Genomic DNA, 21,195 nt, shown 5'->3' with positions numbered 1-21,195 from the left:
TTTTTAATTTCTGTCAGATTCGCTCTCATTTCTGCCCTTAGGGATTCTATATTCTCAGCAACGCTTTCTCTGATGCTTTTTTCAAGTTTACTCATCATCTTGACCATTGTTGCTCTGAATTCCATTTCTGATAATTGGGATACATCCATATGTATTAATTCTGTGGCCGAGGCCAATTCTGTGGCAGAGGCCACAGACTCATTATCTTTTCTTTGCTGGGGGGGACTTCTCCTTCTCGTCATTCTGATGAAGAGAGATTGCAGGGTTGTCCAGAGCCCAAGTGTTGACTGGGACCCAGGCCGTGCGCCCTTGTTTTATAGAGATCTTAGGGATGTGGGCTTCTTCCTTAAAGAGTTTATTTATTTATTTGAGAGAGAGAGAGACAGTCAGCAAGAAAGGGAACCCAAGCAGAGGAGTGGGAGAGGAAGAAGCAGGTTCCCGGTGGAGAAGCCCGATGAAGGACTCCTTACGGAGCGTTGTGATCACACCCTAATCCGAAGACAGGTGCTTGGTGACTGCGCCACTCAGGCGCTCCGGGTTGTGGGCTTCTTGATTTTTCAGCCTGCCTTCTGGGGGAGGGGCCTGCCTGCAGGTACTCAGAAAACCCTGTTTGGGTAGAGTCTCTGTGTCCCTTGCGAGGGGGGATGGGGATGGGCACCCTGTGAGCCGGTATTTCCGGGCTTTTGTTCTCTGGCGGCTTTCCCTGGCGGTTTGCTATGCCTCTTCTGAGAGAGCAGCAGCGGCTGAAATTCAGCCTCTGTCTCAGAACAGAGGGATCGCGGATCGTTCTCCACTGATGTTCTGGCCACTTTAACTCTGTTTCTGTTGGTGCTGCTCAACCCTGCAGCATCCCGGGCTGTGCGCCCCACACCCGGCGTCCCAGCCCTCACTTCCAGGGCCGGCACGTCTCTGTCCTTTGTGTTTCCAACCCCGCCCGCCGCCAGCCGCCCCGCGCGGGCTCCCGGAGCTCCCCGTCTCAGTCTGGTGTCTCACGGGTGCTGACCGCGAGTCCGCCTGCTCCCCCGTGCAGGTGGCCCTCCGGCCGCCAGCCGCCCCGCGGACGCTCCCGGAGCTCCCGGTCTCAGCCTCGATCCAGTGAGCACACCGGAGCTCAGGAGCTCCGTGAGATGCTTGGTGGTGCACGCTCCCGGCTCACGGACTCCGTGACTCACTTTTTTTGTTCTAGAATGAGAAATTATTCTAAATACGGTCATTACAGTTTCTGTGACTTTTGGAGAGGTACCAGGAGATGTTGATGAAGAAGACTCTGGACATACCCTTCAGAAAAATGCACACGCACATACAGACATAGGAAAAATCATGTTGTTTATAGGGTTTTTTGATCTTCAGAACCATCCTGTTACTCTGCAATGGTTCATCGATCATGGAGCATGAACACTTTTTGTCATCATTTGATTAAAATCCATCATAAGGGGCGCCTGGGTAGCGCAGTTCTTAAGCGTCTGCCTTTGGCTCAGGGCGTGATCCCGGCGTTCCGGGATCGAGTCCCACATCGGGCTCCTCCGCTGGGAGCCTGCTTCTTCCTCTGCCACTCCCCTGCTGTGTTCCCTCTCTCACTGGCTGTCTCTCTGTCACATAAATAAATAAAAATCTTTAAAAAAAATCCATCATGGGAATGATTTCCATATTTACCCTAGTGGAATAAATTAATAATCTTTGTTTCATTTATTTCAGAAATAATCATCTTGTAGCTTTTCCAAAAGTATATTGCTAGACCAAGAGTGGGAATTTGAGGGCCTGGGACATTGAGTGACACTGCAAACTGAGAATAAGGTAATAGGACAATGAATTGTTAAAAGAACAGTTAGAAGGCGTGATTATGGTGGATTAGGTCAAAGGTTTAGGTAGATAGAACAAAGAATGCATTTAGGACCTAGAGGTAAATGCTGCTGTTGTCTGAGGAGAGGTGAGGCTGGCTGAGTATGTAGAGCAGGCCTCCTCTGAATGGCATGTATGAAGCAACATGCTCACCCCACTGTCCAGAGTTTCTGTTCAAAAGAATTATAAACTGTGGACAGTCTTAAAAATTACATGTCTGAGAGTTGCCAGTTTAGGAGAAGAAAAAAATAAAGCTCTGAAATATATTGCCAAATTTTTAGCCTTTAACATTCATGAGTTTTCAGCCTGCAGAGCCAGCATCCATTTGTGCCTCCAGAAATCCTGGGAGCATATTAGCTTTAGGTGTGAAGATGGCAGACTCTGGACTTAACTCCCTCCCCATCCCCACCCTGGTTGAGTTTTTTTTTTTTTTTCCTGGGCTTTAGTTGATGATCCTGTGGAAACAAAAATGACTTTGCTTGGTTTGGCAGAAAGGCAAGAAAGATAAGCTGCTTGGGGAAGAGGGAACCTGTTCCAATCCCTGTCCCAAGGTCTTTTCAAAATGTATGCGTCAGCCTGAGAAATTTTCATATGTAATGCCTAAGTCTAATTATTTAGTTTGGCTACAAAGGATTGGCGAAGCATGCTTTAATCGTTTTGATGCTAACATTGTCACAAGGCAACATTAAATCATTTTGAAATGATAATACTTTACGTTAGTCACTATTTTCTCAGCTGTTTTTCCTTGTCACATTTGAAACTAAACCCAATAGAATTGGTTATAAAAGAAAGAAAGCAAATGACTACCTCAACTTTATTTTCCTGGAGGTACCAGTAGAAACAGCAAATGAGATGCAAGATCCTTAAACATCTTGCTCCCTTCATTGGCATTGCCGTTCGTAATTCAGGGACTTACCATCTTTTAGAAACTTCTGGGTAGTCTCCTTGCTCCCACTCTTCCAGTTCTCATCCATCCTGAACACTGCAGCCAGACTTTTTTTCCAACACTCAGTTAAAGTCTTTGTCGCTTTTCTGTGTAATATATTTGAGTGGCTTCCGGTTACTGAGATGATAACCAAACTCCCCAGTGTGCCATTTTCAGCTCTGATTATCTGGAGGCTGCCTTGATGTCCAGCCTCACATATTCTGTATGTTCTAGCCTACTGAACTATACTTCAATTCCACAAATATTTAATAAGTACTTAATTTGTCTCCAAGACACTGAGCTAGTGCTATGGATTCAAAGATAAATTAGACATAGTCTTTGTGCTAAAGGAGCTCACACTGCAGAGTAGGAGACATATTAAAAATGCAGTGCGTGAGGGCACCTGGGTGGCTCAGTCGGTTAAGTGTCTGCTTTGTCCTGGGATTGAGCTCCACATTGGGCTCCCTGCTCAGTGGCAGCCTGCTTCTCCCTCTCCCTCTGCCCCTCTCCCTGCTTTTTTTCTCTCTGTCTCTCAAATAAATAAAATCTTTAAAAAAGTTTTTTTAAATGCAGTGTGTGAGTGTGACGTATGATGATATATGCCCTTGTACATTCCCATGTTCTTCTGCCTTGAATAAACTTTTCTTTATATCTTTCCTGTAAAGCTTCCATTTGTCCTTCAACACTGTGGTCAATAATCATCTTCTTTTATATGGTGATGCACAATTACTTGAAAGATTTCTTTTGTGTATACTTGTATTAGGATTTATTTCACTTATATTGCATTTTGTATATGTATCTGTTTATGGATTGATCTGTGAGCCCTTTGAAGGCAGGGCTTAATCATGACCACAACCTTAACCACATGCTCAATACCTAACACGTAATAGATTCTTATAAATATTTGTGGACTGAATAGCGCTTTTTTTTTTAAGTAGGCTCCATGCCCAGTGTGGAGCCCAATGTGAGGCTTGAACTCAGGACCCTGAGATCAAGACCTGAGCTGATATCAAGAGTCGGACACTTAGCTGACTAAGCCACCCAGGCACTCCCTGAATAGCTTTTTAATATTAGTCCAGTATTATTAAAAAAATACAGAGAAGTTCTCATCTTCACAACTCAGGTTTAATGGAAGACAGGATAACTTTCTTCTTTGATAGAACATACTTTGCCCAAACTAGAATTTAATAATCATACTCAAAGTAACAGTTAATATTTATTGAATTTTTCATATCTTCAAGCTGTTGTTTTAAGAACCTTATATAAATTATCTCCTTAGTCATCCTAACAATTATATGAGTTGGCAAATACAATGACTTCCTTTTTATAGATTTTGTAGAAAGTTTAAAAAATACGTCATCATGATTGTAACAGCTGATAATTGTATAGCACTTACTGTGTGCCAGGCACCGTTCTAATGCTGATCATATATTAAGTCCTTTATTCCTCACACCTCCATGATTTATTAATAGTTTATATTATTCTTTCCTCAGTTCTGCATTATAGTTAGTATGAAATGTTTATTGGATATGAGTCCTACAAAAATAACAGTCCTACTGTATTTGGAGATGCTAGAAAATATTGTTCCATGTGTCGCTGGTCTGAAAAACTATTAAAGTTATATCTAGCTTAATAGAAAATAATTAGTGTAGAGTTCAGACTTCTATCCAGTATACATAAAGCATGATTCAATAAACATTAATAAGACCACACTCACTTGAGAATTCAGATAGTATCATATTTTCTTCAGCATACGCCTTTTGCTTTGTCAAAACTAAGATCAAAATCTGTCTTGCTGAATAAAGGAAATAACATTTAACCATTGTAAATTAGAAAAAAGAGTGAAGGGAATTCTCAAACTATGAAATAATAATAAAGCCTGCAGTTGATGTATGGAATATATAGGCTTTAAATTTCAAAGACTCAGAGATGCCTTTTATAGAGGTTAAAAACTGCCATGAAACATTTTAGAAGTATCTTGATAACTATTTCTGAGACATTGTCTCTTTATATTTTTCTCATCGATTAATAATGACTACTTGAAAATAATGATTTAGTTTTAAAGTCCAGCAACACCCAATGGACTTTAACAAGTAATAAGTGATATTATTCCTTTATGGTATTTAATATTATACAGTTACAGAAAATGAGAGAGTATGACAAGTATTTGGCAAAATCTATTGAAAAGATTTGGGTTTCTGTAAACCCAGACCTAAATTTAAATAGGAGTCTGTCCATATTGCAATTATGAATGAAAAAAAGAATTAGGACGTACAGATAAGTGTCAAAGAGAAATGGAGACTGGGACTGAGATTATATTATCAGCTTTACCACAACTTGATGTTTTGACTTTAGGGCATGTGGCTTCACCTTGGAGGAATTAAATACCTTCATTTATAAAATCACGAATTTGTATTAATTGATTTTCAAGGTCCCGTTCCTACTTTACAATTTTGATCCCATCACTGGGATCATATATCTTTCAGAATCCATTTTCTTGGATTTGGCTTCTTAGTTTACTTCCTGAATACATGAACTAGGAACAGTATAATCCTCCAAACACAGTCATGAGTCTTAACCTTATCTAAAGTAGGAGGTGAAGAAATGCTCTGAGGTTTATCACATACTTCGTCTGAGGCTTACTTTGCATTAATTGATTGATTTAAACCAGTTTGCAAATGTACTGTAGATTGAAGCTTTAATTTATAACTTAAGAAGGTGACTAAAGTTGTGAAATATTTTGCATTTGTTTTGATATTCATTTTAGCATTTTGCATTTTTTCATACGTAAGATCAATATTGTGTCAAGAAAATACAGATGTCATAAATCACATTGATTTCTAAATGAGTGTGTGCTTAAAACTGTACATTGTTTGCTTTTATCTAAATTCGAGCATTTGTGCTGTATGTATTCATTTATAGAGTACAAAAATGTATTTATTGAGCCAAATAAATATTTTGCGAATTAATTTTTTCTTTCTATTCCACTTTTATTTTCCCATAGACTTGCTGCTTTCAAATAGCTGCATTCCCTTTTTGGGTTCATCAGAAGGACTGGATTTCCAAACCATTCTGTTGGATGAGGAGAGGGGCAGGCTACTTGTAGGAGCCAAGGACCACATCTTCCTGCTCAGTCTGGTTGACTTAAACAAAAATTTTAAGAAGGTCAGTTTATTTATATGTAGTTGACTGAATATGCATTTATCTTCATCCATGCCTTTCTTTTCTTTTGTTTTAAGTGACTCAGTGTCAAATGCACTAGGTCATTTTCATGTCCAAAAAAAATATATTAAAAGAACACCTCGCTTCAGATACACCTTTTGGATTTTTCTGTATTTAAGTACATATACATGTTCTCTGTTAAGAGTGAATAACCATAGGGGTGCCTGGGTAGCACAGTCGTTAAGCGTCTGCCTTCGGCTCAGGGCATGATCCCGGCATTCTGGGATCGAGGCCCACATCAGGCTCCTCCGCTGGGAGCCTGCTTCTTCCTCTCCCACTCCCCTGCTGTGTTCCCTCTCTCACTGGCTGTCTCCCTGTCACATAAATAAATAAAATCTTAAAAAAAAAAAGAGTGAATAAGCCTAGTAATAAAACCTATGATGATATGAATGAAAGGGATTATACAAGAGAAATGCAATGGTTTAGATTGAAAATCTGGCAAATGAGTTATTTATCAATAATTAACATTTTTATCTATAGCAATTATTGTAAAATTAAGTTTTTATTAACTTAAAGTTATCAAATAACCATATTTTAAATTGACAGTGTGACTATGGTGGTATTTTAGCACCATACTGTTTTTTTTTTTCCACACTCTTTTATTTTAACTGAACAGTTTTCTCCTATGGCCCAATCACACTCAGAGGGTGATTAATAATACTCCCAACTATGGGCTCATGAAGAACAATCTACCACTAAAAAAAATATATATGCTAGTTACTGAAAAAACAAAAGGCAACTTCTGCTGTGCTTTACATTTTCAGTTAGCAACACGATACCCAAAGGAAAGAGTGCCACAGTTTAGGCCTTATAAATTATGATCAGCTGTTACTTTAGCAAATACCAATATCTGTGTAAGCCAAGACGGATGCCAAGACTGGAAGGGATTGAATGACTGATGAAAAGACATAGTACATGACCCATTCTACATCTATGAGACAGATTGTTTTTCTGTCTCTCTTTTTTCAGAAGAATTGCAAAAAAAAAAAAAAAATACTAGGAGCCATTACAGGATTTCAGATCAATAGTCACCAATACAAAATTAATGGAGAATTCTTTCCATTCATAAAGAGCTGTTTATAAGTCATCATAGGACTTTGAAGTTTCAAATAGCTTTCACCTACAATGACCACTTTAACTTAAACCTCTAATTTTGAAATGCTTTAATAACTAAATATTCATTGCTCAGTTATTTGAATATCATCAGGACTAAGGGCTGTAGTCTACATAGGAAAAATATTTATCTCCATATGTGTTAATATTGCTTTCTTAATGCTGCATCAGAAATGATGTGGTGGGTTTTTTTTGCCTTTTAGTAATTTAATTTTTAAGTAGTACTTCTGTCCATTTTTGAGGTCCACCAAAAGAAAAGGAGATATCTCTTATGAGTGCTCAGACTTGATAAAGAAATAGTCGTTGGATGCAAATGTATATGCATGTATTAGATGTTTCTAGAAGAAAGTGTGAGGGTAAAATATTGCCAGTAGTTGTTCTTGACTTGTGATAATCCAAATACACTTACAAGCTCATAAGATTATTTTCTTAAAAAAATATTGTTCTGTAGTTTGATAAGCAGTGAATTATGTGCTAGAATTTGAAAAGCTTACCTTCATTCTGCCATTATAGTTCCATTCCATTTATTTTTAAGGATACATTTTTTCCTTACTAATTTTTTTAAAAAAGTATTTGTATCAGAGAGCCTATTGATGATATCAACTAATATCTCAATCATCAGTAAATATCTTAGGAGATAACTCCTTTTATGAAAGCCACCAAGGAAAATCTTAGTTTCACAGTTTTGCTTTAAGAACTGCTACATAGCTAACAAAGCATTTTTCCAAATATGTCTCAGTTTTGGTATAATAACAAAAAGCAATTCATACTTTTAAGGGAATTTGTTCTTGTGCTATTCTCTGCCTTCAGGGATTAGAAGAAAAAGTTCATTTATCTGAAATGAGTGTATTAGATCATTGCTTAAAATAAATTCTGATAACATAACTTCCTTCTGTGACTATTTTAAGCAAATCTCTCTTTGGCTGCATTCCATCCTTGAAATGTGCTAATATTTAATAAAATAAATGTTTATGAAATATTGATTTCCCTTATGATGTTATTGAAATAAATGGTTATTTGAACACATTGTAAAATTAGGGTCTGTACTAGAGATTTTCTGCCCAACTGATATTCTTTTGTCTTTATAAAATGTATAATTCATGAAGAGGTTATGTATACAAAGGAGATAATTTATGTTTATGTAGGTATCCACATTGAAAATTTATATAAATCACTCCAGTGCTAAAAGGTACTTCACAGTAGCAAGTTTAAGTGTCAAGATGGAGTGCTTTAGCAGTGTTTAGACCTACGTGGTTTGCATTGGCTCTATGCCCTTCGGCAAAAATCCAAACTTCTCTGTGGAAGAAACCACACATGTTGGGACTCTGTGGGCCTGAAGGATGTCCTTTGTACTCTCTAGACTTAGAGCAATCTACAACACGTAATTGAGTTAGGAGTGACTCTTTGGGGATGTTTTCCTCTGGCAAATTAAAAAAAAAAATCTTTAGAAAGTATTCCACTGAAGTGTCAAAATGTAGGATATATGTTTACTGAAAAGTGTTTGTACAAACAAGGATGTGCCTATTGAAAAATGGCCAGGATTACTTCATATTTGCCACAGGCCTTTAGTGTGGAATCACCAGAATTATAGCAACGTCCTTTACCAAATGAACTCAGTAACAAATATTTGGAAATATCCTTCGTATTATCTTGACTCTGTTCAAATGAGATTTTGAGTCTTCTACGATGAATGGTACCGGTGTAAGTGAATGTAGAGGAAGAGAGTTAGAAATTAAACCTTTCAGGACATTTCTACTCTCTAGAAAGTAAAATTTAAGTACACCAAGTGGTTTGTGTTGTGTTTTGGGGTATTGTTTTGTTTTGTTGTTGTTTTGTTATTGTTTAGATTAAAGGAATAAGATTCTGATCTTTTCTTGAAAGAAAGGACAATTTCTTTGGGTTTTAATAGATTTAGGGGCAAGTGTAAGCACACATGGGATAGGATACCTCTCACTTCAAGTAGGCTTTTCTACCGTTGGTCCATAAGGACTCTCTCTTCAGCTAGGGAATACTCTGTGGATCCCTCCAACGGACAGGTTCAGGATAGATAACGCACATTCATTGGACATTTCCTTTTCCCAACACGATTCCAAAATGGAATAATTAGAACCAGCCCAATGTGAGATCCCATTCCAAGGGAAGGACCTGGAGCTGAAACCATTCTTACTGTTGTGCTATAGGTTGAATTCTCCCAGAGGCCAATCAGGAGAGAGAGATTAGTTTATAGGGTATTTGTAAGGGAGTGTTCTTGGGATCAACACGTGTGAGAGGGCCACTGGGGAAGTAGTATTAGATAAGAAAGAATTGAGCTGTGATGCAGACCTAGTAAAGCCCTAGCTGACAGGTCAAACTGATAAGGTGGCAAGCCTTTCAATATTTCCCTGTAGTGTAAGTGATAATACCATTATTCAACTGAGTTTATCTTATAAAATGGAATCTCCATTTTCTCCCTATCTAATCCATTCACCGTGACCATCAGTGTTATCTCTTAAACAAATAAAAATCTAACCATATTTCTTCTCTGTTTATACACTTCTGGAGTTCTTGATTTCCAATGAAGTTGAATGAACTCCAGATTTCTGTTAACTTCTAAGGCTCTCCCTGTTTCCGCTCTTATTTTTATCCACTCTTCTTTATTCCCTCACTTGCACTTTATTTTCTGCTTCTCTCCCTTCCTCTCCCTCATTCTTTTATTCAGTCTGCTCTGTTAGTTCCTCTCAAAATAAATTCCTTTCAAGTTTTGTGCCTTTGCCAAAGCTTCCTGAAATTGCCATTCACTTTCTTGCTCATCTCACTCCTCTGAATTTTGAAGGCAGTTACTGAATTTTACCCTTTTATTGCCTTTTGCTCCCCAAGGTTCCCTGTTATGTTAGGAGCCATGACAATCCTTTGTGTTTACTAGAGCATTATATATTTTGATATCAATGTCAGTTGTCCTACTTGATAGAATTATCATTATTCATTGGTATAAATAAATACATCCCCCATCCAAATTCTACCCTTTGAATGGGGAGTGGGCTATTTTCCATGGACTTCTGATTCTCCTTTAGCACATAGTACAGTTAGTACAGCGTCTTACACATAAAACACATTGCAGAATGTGTTTCTTCAATTTTTATGAATTGGCAATTTTGTTATCTTTTTCTCTCTTGATTGTGAGACTAATGTATTATACTTATCAATTTATCATGCAGTCCACATAGAATAAAAGACACCTAAAATTTAAGGACTTAATTATATTATTTACTAAGTAATATCCAGAGTTTGGGTGGCTACAGAGATGGAATATCATCTGCTTAATGACGTTATCAAGGACCCAGTTATTTCTGTCTCTTCTGTCTGCCATTCTTTGTTGACATTATCCTTAGGTTGGTAGCAAGATGACTGTGACAATTTCAGGGGTCACATTCAGAAAGAAAATGTGAAGGGATTAAAGATCATCACTTATTATGTCTCTTTCCTAAGAGCAATAAAACTTTTCTAGAACCTTCACATATCATTGGCCAGAAATATGTCGATTCCAATTTTTGAACTCAAAATAGGGGTGTTGTAACCACGATTTGCTACACATCAATCAACTACCTTAGGCAGAAGAAGTGTTTAGGAATCAATCACATTGATCACTACACTTACAGAGAGGGAATAGAAAACAAATTTTCTGAAAAAAAATTATTTAGACGACTTACTTTTTTCTCATTAACTTAGGCTACCTGAGGCAAATATAAATGCTTCCTCAGCCAGTCAACAGAAGAGTATATGTTGCCTATTTGGAGAGAATTATAAAGATTAGCTAGTTCTACAAGGAACTTATCTGGGAGGATTTATTTTTCTTTCAGGAGATAGCCTTGGAAAGTATTCATTACAAATAAATATCCTTGATGTGACTTATTTTTCTCCACCCAACATGGTAAAAATCGAAAAATTGGCTGACCTTTGTTTTTCTTGCTTATGTAAGAGTTCATTTGCCACTGTAAAAGTTCTCTGTGACTCTATAATATGTGTAAGCTTTATGAACTCTGGTCTACTGCAGATCTCTTCAAATTTTCTGATACTGTGTAAGTTTTCTCCCTTCAATATTGTAAGAATTGGAAGAGTGACATTGTTGGGAGAGAGTAAGATTATACTTGAACTCAAAGAATTAAAGACCACATAATTATTCTGTGGTACCAGTAGTTAGCATTATCCACTAAATAATGTACAGAGAACATATTTTTTAAATCAAATAACTAAATATCACTTAAGCATCACTGAATATATATCTTAACAGAATTATACCCAAAATGATTCTCCTTTGATTTGGTTTTGTCAGTCTTTGGAGTTGAATCCAATTATATGCATTTGTAGAAGTAAAACTTGGGAGGCTTTTTTTTTTTTAAGATTTATTTATTGATTTTAGAGAGAGAGACTGGGGGTGGGGAAACAGAGAGGGAGAGAGAAACTCAAGCAGAGTCCACACGAAGCATGGAGCCCGACTCAGGGCTCGAACCCATAACACTCAGATCAGACCTGAGCCAAAAGCAAGAGTGGGACACTTACCAGACTGTGCCACCCAGGTGCCCCTGGGATACTTTTTAGTGACTGAACTTTGTGTGTTTTTCTTCTTTTGTTCTACTTTAGTCAGCGTTTCTTTTTCGTTTTTTCATTAAAAAAATAAGTTGAGTGTCTGCTGTTGTCACATTTGCATAGGATTTGAGCTAGTTCAAGATGGGTGGGTAAGATTTGGGTTGTTGTTAACTGGTTAATTAAAAATAGTTTGCATTTATATTTGGAGCTTGCAGTTTATTGTTTCCTTATTCAGTTAGGATGGAGGAAAAACATGTTGGAGAAACTGAGTAATGTTGTTTTTCCCTATATATATTTCCATGTGTATATTTCTCACAGTTCAAGTTAAAGATACTAGATTTTTCTGGCCTAGTCCTTAACATCCTACACCGTCTGTAGAGTCAGAGGAAGTATATGAAAAAATAATTTTAGTAGTCCTCAAGAAAGATGGTCATCAGTGGACGGACATTTGCACCCATTTATCATTAATTTATAAGTGATGCATCAGAAACCTGTTCATGTACACGTAATAATAATGAGTTTTTGACATTTGTGCTATATGAATTAAGGGCCTACGGTTTCTAAACAAATGTTTCTAAACTATGAGACATCTGGCACTTTGACTACAAATGAATATTCTCCACCTCAACCAGGCTTAAGTAGTCCTAGTAATAATCCATATAAAATCCAGAGCCCTCTCTATGTAAACTCCAGGAGTTATATATATAAGCTGAAAGTCTCTCCTCTCTCCTCTTTCTGTCTCTCTCTCATTTTTTTAATGTAGTCATAGTTAACAGTAATATATATATATATATGCTATATATATTTATATTTATATTTATCTATTTATATATATCCAGTACTCTGTTTGGTTATGTTAGTTGGACTTCTGAGTTAATGAATTGTTGGGATCTTTCCATCTGAAAATATTACTCACTTTGGAAGCAGTTCAAACCATGCATGGGTGGAGTGAATCTCTAAACCAGGTTGTAAACAAACAGGTCACAAAGGGGATGATTTATTAAACTAAGTACTGCTTTTGTATTCATATTATTCAAGGATTTGTTTCTTGGTTTCCTTTTTTTTCCCCTCTCTCTCTCTCTCTCTTTTTCTTTTTCAAGTGGGCTATAGAGGCAGACAAGTAGATCAATGAGAAATAAACATACTCTGAGACTATAGTTATTATTTATTTTACCTACTAACTTAACAATGACTGGTATGTCAACTCATGGAGTGTAATAATAAACAACTTTATTTTACCTCCTGCAATTCCTTTCAATCTATTCTGTGGAACTCTTCTCTGGACCTGTTTGATAACTCCAGCAGGCAACCATGGTTTTCAAGGTCACTCTTAGGTAGTACAGGCAGTTGTTATCTAGCAATTACAAGGTCCAGTCTGATGTAATAAAACTTTCAACCTCATATAACATTGAACCTCTGATCCTTCTACCTGTCCCTGTTTGGACATGCCATGTGAGGGAAGACTCCGGGCAGGGAGGTGTTCAGAGACTTTTCTTCATCCCTACCTAGCATTCCTCCTCTTCCTGAAGCTTGTTAAACTTAGTTTATGACCCTTTAGTCAAATCAGGAGAAGGGAGGAGGAGAGGGTTTTGGACAAGTGTTTACTCTACTGTCATTGTCAGAGGGACCTCACTTCTCAACTTTCTGGCCTTGTCAGATGTTTGAAGGTGACTTTTCTTTCAAAGCCGTCTTAGGAAGTTTTGGGGAAATTTCCTCTTTCTGGAGTTCTTTCCCTTGCAGTTCTCTGGATAAGCATGACTACGTTTCTTCTCTGACTGGTATGCTCCCACTTTTTATCCTGAGATGGATTGCACTTTGACCAGGTATTAATTTCTGAAATCTTTTCACTCAACATTCTTGAACAGGACCTAACATGACCTCGTGCCATCCCATTTTTGAGTGAGCATGGCTCCCATTTGTTTCATGGAAAACTATCCTGTGTCTTTTCCTGGATACACTCGAGAAGTTCAGGCTGATATCAGTATAGCCACTGAGTCTGGTCTCTGTTTTTCCTGCAGCTTGTCAGTCTTTTTCTCACCTTTAGGCATTAGTCTAGAATGTTCCACCAACTACATGTTCAACAGCAGGTGCTTCTTGAGGTCCCATCAAAGCTCCTTTCCTGGCACCTACTCCTCAGGTGAAATATCCTTCTCTAGGGAAAGGAAAAAACTTTCTAATCTCCAGTTTCCAAGTATTTGTGGCTGAACGTGGGTAAAATTATCTATAGGATTCTTGGCCACCTACATAGAAAATTTTTGCTTCTTGACCTAGCATCTCATTTTTGCATTTTTACTCAGCAAAAACTTCTCTTTTAACATTTTGCCTTACTACCAAAGCCATAAAATGAGCCCTCAAAAGGATGTTGTTTTATCTCCAAATTTAATGGGCATCTTCTTTATGTATCATTCCTAAAGTATACAAACCAGAACCATAGAGGCAACCAAAAGAAAAATGTTAATGTTATTATTAGTATTATTTACCTTTTGACTATTAATAGCCTCAAACAAAACATATGCTGTTTTACATCTTGTTTCCCATGCTTTTCCATAGATTTCCGTTGGAATCTGATTCCATTTTTCAATGATCTTTGAAATTGATCTTCAGATAGTTTACTTTCATTTTGAGATAATATTAATCATTTTTGTTCCTTTTTAAATAATTAAAAAATAATTTCTCTTGAAACTCATTTGTGTCAAAATTAAATATTGTATATAAAATGTTCAGGGGTGCCTGGGTGGTTCAGTCCATCTGCCTTCGGCTCAGGTCATGATCCCAGGGTCCTGGGCTCGAGCCCCACATTGGGCTCCCTGCTCAGTGGGGAGTCTGCTTTTCCCTCTCCCTCTAACCCCCCCCCCCACTGCTTGTGCTCTCTCGCTCTCTCTAAAATAAATAAATAAATAAATAAATAAATAACCTTTTTAGAACTATTAAAAAATAAAATAAAATGTTCAAAGAATTGTTGTGTTTGCTAAGATCTTTTAAAAACCTAAACCTAAAACCTATTAGTTAACCTTATAGTGTTCAAGGAAAAAACAGTATAATACTTTAAATTTTTCTGTTTAAAGTTATTTATATTTGTTTTTAATATAAAAAATACTAAATATGTTTTGGGGGGGGAAGGAAGTTTTCCTATGGATTTTAAGATGAAAAAGCATTGTACAAAAGCAATATATGCATTACATAGCCTGCTTAAGATAACCCCATATTTTTGTGAAATAAGTTGACACAACTTTGTTTTGCCTTGCTAAAATTTAAGTCCCCACATTTGCTTCAGAACTTGACTCTGCTGCTTATTTAACCACAAAATAATCAGAATTATTTAAAAGAAAACATTCGATAAACATAAACATAAAACACTTAAGCTAGAACTTGGACACTTTAAGAGGATTTTTTTTTCTTTTTAGTAGATGTTAGTAAAGTAATTCCATGTTTATAAATGTCACAGTTATTTTTCTTCCACTTAACAATCATAATGCAATTTTTGTACTATTTTTCTCCTTATTTAACATCAACTCAGTATGTGATTATGAAAATTAAGTTACTTGAAATTCATCACTGTGCCCCTATTTTTAAGCACTTATATTAAGAAACTAACCAAGCTAAATGAGTTTGTAATTTTAAGTACAATAATTTTTTAGTGGAATATTTAAACACCCTTCTCTGCGTAGCATGCATGAAAAGTGCTTTGTTACTTCCCTTTCCTCAAGGAAGTCTAAAACAAGAGGGTTTTCATACATGAGGATCCTGTACTTGCTTGCTTTATGCTGAGTATAAGCAGAAATGCTTTTATAAGTCTGAATGAGCTTCTGACTCCAGTTCTATTAACTCACATCATGGCTGAATAAGACATTCCCCTCTAATGCTTTACCCTGTGAATCTTTTATTTAGNATTTTGGGAGAAAGTCTCAGAATAAATAACTTTTCATTTAAAATTAAAGTTATTGATAAAGAGAATTGCCACCTTTTTTATTCTTATTTAATATTTGAAATTAAGAAAATATAAACATTGGAAACCATGTGGACATCCCAATAAATTAACTTTTGTTATACGGCACCCTGCTTAGTTTCATGGTGATTAATCTGTTCCTAGTGCCTGTGGAGCACATGCTGTCTACTAACCACAGAGGTGAACAATCGCCTCGTTCATGGATGTGCTGGCTCCCCGGCCTGGGTGCCGATGTGCAGGTCCCATCTGGTCACTGTAACGGACTGTCAGGATGTTGTCAGACTTCTGCCAGAACTCTGACAAGAACTCCTTCTCTGTCTGTAATTTTAAAGGAAACTTTGCAGATCACTTTTCAATAATTATTGAGTGCTTACTATGCATGTGATACTGTGCCAGGTACTAAAGAGTGTAGGAAGTTGAAGCAATGCTCCTTGTCACTCAAAAGCGGTAGTCACTAAACGTCAGTGAGTCATATATTTAAGTCATGTACTTAGGAAGATAATGAACACTGTGACCTATATATTGTACAGAATTATAAAATCTATCCACAAGCATACTTGCACTCCAATTCACATGTGACTGCACCACAAATTCCAAGTTACCCATCCATTTGTGGATTTCTTAAAACTGCTTTCATGATGCAAGAGCATTCCTCTCACTTTCGTGCAATACGTGATTATTGAGCTCCTACTGTATCTCTAGCACTCTTCCAGATGCTGGACATCCAGGGGAGAATAAAACTGGTTAGGTCTCTGTTCTTATGGTGCCTCCAGTTTCTAAAGGGAGTGTTTGATGGAGAAGGAAAAAAGAAACAAAAACATATCATCTAAGTGTTGTTAAAAACTGTAGTGATAATCCTGGGGGAAAAATCCCCCAACTTTATTTATTTATTCATTCATTCATTTATTCATTCATTTTAAGTTTCTATTTAAATTCCAGTTAGTTAATATGGGGTGTAATTTAGTTTCATATGTATGATATACTAATTCAACACTTCCATACAACACGGAGCTCATCACAGCAAGTGCCCTCCTTAATCCGCATCACCTATTTCACCCATCCCCCTCCCACCTCCCCTCTGGTAACTGTCAGTTTGTTCTCTATAGTGAAGACTCTGTTTCTTGGTTTGTGTCTCTCTCTTTTTTCCTGTATGTTTGTTTTGTTTCTTATATTCCACGTATAAGTGGAATCATATGGTATTTGTCTTTGTCTGACTTATTTCGCTTAGCGTAATACTCTCTAGCTCCATCCACATCGCTGCAAATGGCAAGATGAAAAACATTACTTCAGCTGGTCTTCAGAGTCTTTTCTGGGGAAGTGATATTAAAATGGACTTTTTATAAGAAAGGACCATCCAGAGGAGGTCAGATGTATTCCCAGTAGAACAGATTCATTCTGAGGGTAGTATTGAGATAATACTTGAAAGCACAGCATTAGCCGCTCATGAGCTGTGAAGTAGGGACTCAAATTTAGTATTCTAATTCCATTGCATTTCATTTATCTTTACGCCCAGGAAAGGGTCCCAAACTAATTTACTTGCAGAAGGAAAGTGGCAGATGGATATGGTAAACACAAGTGTTTTAGCATTCAGAGAGAGACACTGGGTGGAAGAAAGCTAGCTGTGAAAGAGAGTTTGAGTTGAGTCCTAAAAAAGGAAAGGGAGAGACAGTTCTCACCCAAGACTTCATGAAGGAAACTACATGGGCAGATCATACCCAAACTTAAGAGTTAAAACTCCCCATCCATAACAATTTCCCCCCTAGCCAGTTTCAATCATGTAAGCTCTACTTTTAGTACTGTTGTCTTTATTTTTCAGTACTTCATTCTTTGAGCTTAGATCTCTTACCTCTCTCTGTTCCTGGAACCCAGAGCAGTCTTTGCTCCCTTGATTGTTTCAAATCCTTTATCATATGGCATTTAGACCAACATTTTCCCAACTCTTTTTACAGCCATTCAAAAACTTGAATCCTGTTCTTTGATAGAAATGCCCATCTGGATTTTTAGGGCTCTGAATTTTTGTCCTTAATTAGGTTTTATGAACAAGTTGTAACTTTCCCTTCTGTGTATTCCATTCAGTTTTGGCATCTCTGAACTAGGCCAAGGGCCATTTGACTGGCCTTGCACTGGCTAACTTGAGTCAATTAAATTGCTTCTCCGAAGATGTAACAAAGAGCAGATATAATTAGAATTTCCTTAAGATGTTGTTATAGACCTTATCATTATTTGAATATTTCTGTAGCTTGCCTAAGATTAAATAATTAAAAATAAAGTGCCTGACATTTTCACCTTACTGAGTGATAACTGTTAATATGTGTTATAAGTTATGAATGAAACAATAATTNAACTCACATCATGGCTGAATAAGACATTCCCCTCTAATGCTTTACCCTGTGAATCTTTTATTTAGGGAGAAAGTCTCAGAATAAATAACTTCTCATTTAAAATTAAAGTTATTGATAAAGAGAATTGCCACCTTTTTTATTCTTATTTAATATTTGAAATTAAGAAAATATAAACATTGGAAACCATGTGGACATCCCAATAAATTAACTTTTGTTATACGGCACCCTGCTTAGTTTCATGGTGATTAATCTGTTCCTAGTGCCTGTGGAGCACATGCTGTCTACTAACCACAGAGGTGAACAATCGCCTCGTTCATGGATGTGCTGGCTCCCCGGCCTGGGTGCCGATGTGCAGGTCCCATCTGGTCACTGTAACGGACTGTCAGGATGTTGTCAGACTTCTGCCAGAACTCTGACAAGAACTCCTTCTCTGTCTGTAATTTTAAAGGAAACTTTGCAGATCACTTTTCAATAATTATTGAGTGCTTACTATGCATGTGATACTGTGCCAGGTACTAAAGAGTGTAGGAAGTTGAAGCAATGCTCCTTGTCACTCAAAAGCGGTAGTCACTAAACGTCAGTGAGTCATATATTTAAGTCATGTACTTAGGAAGATAATGAACACTGTGACCTATATATTGTACAGAATTATAAAATCTATCCACAAACATACTTGCACTCCAATTCACATGTGACTGCACCACAAATTCCAAGTTACCCATCCATTTGTGGATTTCTTAAAACTGCTTTCATGATGCAAGAGCATTCCTCTCACTTTCGTGCAATACGTGATTATTGAGCTCCTACTGTATCTCTAGCACTCTTCCAGATGCTGGACATCCAGGGGAGAATAAAACTGGTTAGGTCTCTGTTCTTATGGTGCCTCCAGTTTCTAAAGGGAGTGTTTGATGGAGAAGGAAAAAAGAAACAAAAACATATCATCTAAGTGTTGTTAAAAACTGTAGTGATAATCCTGGGGGAAAAATCCCCCAACTTTATTTATTTATTCATTCATTCATTTATTCATTCATTTTAAGTTTCTATTTAAATTCCAGTTAGTTAATATGGGGTGTAATTTAGTTTCATATGTATGATATACTAATTCAACACTTCCATACAACACGGAGCTCATCACAGCAAGTGCCCTCCTTAATCCGCATCACCTATTTCACCCATCCCCCTCCCACCTTCCCTCTGGTAACTGTCAGTTTGTTCTCTATAGTGAAGACTCTGTTTCTTGGTTTGTGTCTCTCTCTTTTTTCCTGTATGTTTGTTTTGTTTCTTATATTCCACGTATAAGTGGAATCATATGGTATTTGTCTTTGTCTGACTTATTTCGCTTAGCGTAATACTCTCTAGCTCCATCCACATCGCTGCAAATGGCAAGATGAAAAACATTACTTCAGCTGGTCTTCAGAGTCTTTTCTGGGGAAGTGATATTAAAATGGACTTTTTATAAGAAAGGACCATCCAGAGGAGGTCAGATGTATTCCCAGTAGAACAGATTCATTCTGAGGGTAGTATTGAGATAATACTTGAAAGCACAGCATTAGCCGCTCATGAGCTGTGAAGTAGGGACTCAAATTTAGTATTCTAATTCCATTGCATTTCATTTATCTTTACGCCCAGGAAAGGGTCCCAAACTAATTTACTTGCAGAAGGAAAGTGGCAGATGGATATGGTAAACACAAGTGTTTTAGCATTCAGAGAGAGACACTGGGTGGAAGAAAGCTAGCTGTGAAAGAGAGTTTGAGTTGAGTCCTAAAAAAGGAAAGGGAGAGACAGTTCTCACCCAAGACTTCATGAAGGAAACTACATGGGCAGATCATACCCAAACTTAAGAGTTAAAACTCCCCATCCATAACAATTTCCCCCCTAGCCAGTTTCAATCATGTAAGCTCTACTTTTAGTACTGTTGTCTTTATTTTTCAGTACTTCATTCTTTGAGCTTAGATCTCTTACCTCTCTCTGTTCCTGGAACCCAGAGCAGTCTTTGCTCCCTTGATTGTTTCAAATCCTTTATCATATGGCATTTAGACCAACATTTTCCCAACTCTTTTTACAGCCATTCAAAAACTTGAATCCTGTTCTTTGATAGAAATGCCCATCTGGATTTTTAGGGCTCTGAATTTTTGTCCTTAATTAGGTTTTATGAACAAGTTGTAACTTTCCCTTCTGTGTATTCCATTCAGTTTTGGCATCTCTGAACTAGGCCAAGGGCCATTTGACTGGCCTTGCACTGGCTAACTTGAGTCAATTAAATTGCTTCTCCGAAGATGTAACAAAGAGCAGATATAATTAGAATTTCCTTAAGATGTTGTTATAGGACTTATCATTATTTGAATATTTCTGTAGCTTGCCTAAGATTAAATAATTAAAAATAAAGTGCCTGACATTTTCACCTTACTGAGTGATAACTGTTAATATGTGTTATAAGTTATGAATGAAACAATAATTGTTAGAGACATTACAGTATTTACTTGTGAGTTTTTCTAACCTGTTTATATTCAAAAGGATGTAAAATTGCTTCAAAGAATGAACAACAAACAAAAGACATTTTGGATTTTGGATAGAGATAAGCAAATAAAATCAATATATGATAATCAGATTGTATTTGTATTTTTAAATGTATGCAGCTCCCATTATATTTTCATAAGGAAATTAATATTAAATCTCTTTTAAAAATGTGTTTAAAATAAAAGTTTATAACAGCTGAGCATATGTGAAGTGACACTGAGGACAATTTTCATTTCATTAATCTCTTATACTGGTGATCTACATTCTATAACTCTGAAAGAAAAATATATATATATATGTATGTTTTTTTATTCTTACTATATTTTAAAAAACGATATGGAGGACACCTGGGTGGCTCAGTTGGTTAAGCATCTGACTTTGGCTTAGGTCATGATCTCGGGGTCCTGGGATCCAACCCTACAATGGGCTCCCTGCTGAGCAGGGAGTCTGCTTGTCCCTCTGCTCCTCCCCCACTTTATGCTCTCTCTCTCTCTCTTAATCTCTCTCTCTCTCAAATAAATTTTAAAAACTTAAAAAAATAAAAAAAATAATATGTGTTGAATTTATGTGTCATCTTTGCAAAGGTATCATACTAATCCTCTGTGTATCATTCCATTTAGTAAATGTGCTGCCAAAGTGAGCACTACATATATATTTTTAGACGTTAATATTTGATCCCTCCAAGTGTAATTTACACAAATGAATCCTTTGGAAATGTTCTATTTCAA

The 21,195-nt window shown here is 36.9% G+C and overlaps 1 protein-coding gene and 1 non-coding gene across 2 annotated transcripts in view; one reads left to right on the top strand and one right to left on the bottom strand.

The window, feature by feature from the left end:
* The window catches only part of SEMA3D (semaphorin 3D), a 200,649-nt gene that overhangs the window by 89,320 nt on the left and 90,134 nt on the right, over nt 1-21,195 (top strand). Inside the window, 1 exon segment of the mRNA XM_034667196.1 lies at nt 5,769-5,929. Coding sequence (XP_034523087.1) covers nt 5,769-5,929 — 161 coding nt within the window.
* On the bottom strand, nt 21,007-21,111 carry LOC117795501. The gene has a single exon (XR_004619559.1). It is a non-coding gene; the product is annotated as a U6 spliceosomal RNA (small nuclear RNA).

This window comes from Ailuropoda melanoleuca, chromosome 1 (genome assembly GCF_002007445.2).
Source record: "Ailuropoda melanoleuca isolate Jingjing chromosome 1, ASM200744v2, whole genome shotgun sequence".
Taxonomy (NCBI): Eukaryota; Metazoa; Chordata; class Mammalia; order Carnivora; family Ursidae; genus Ailuropoda; species Ailuropoda melanoleuca.
Note: the sequence above shows the minus strand (reverse complement) of the source record. Positions and strands in the feature narration are given on the sequence as shown.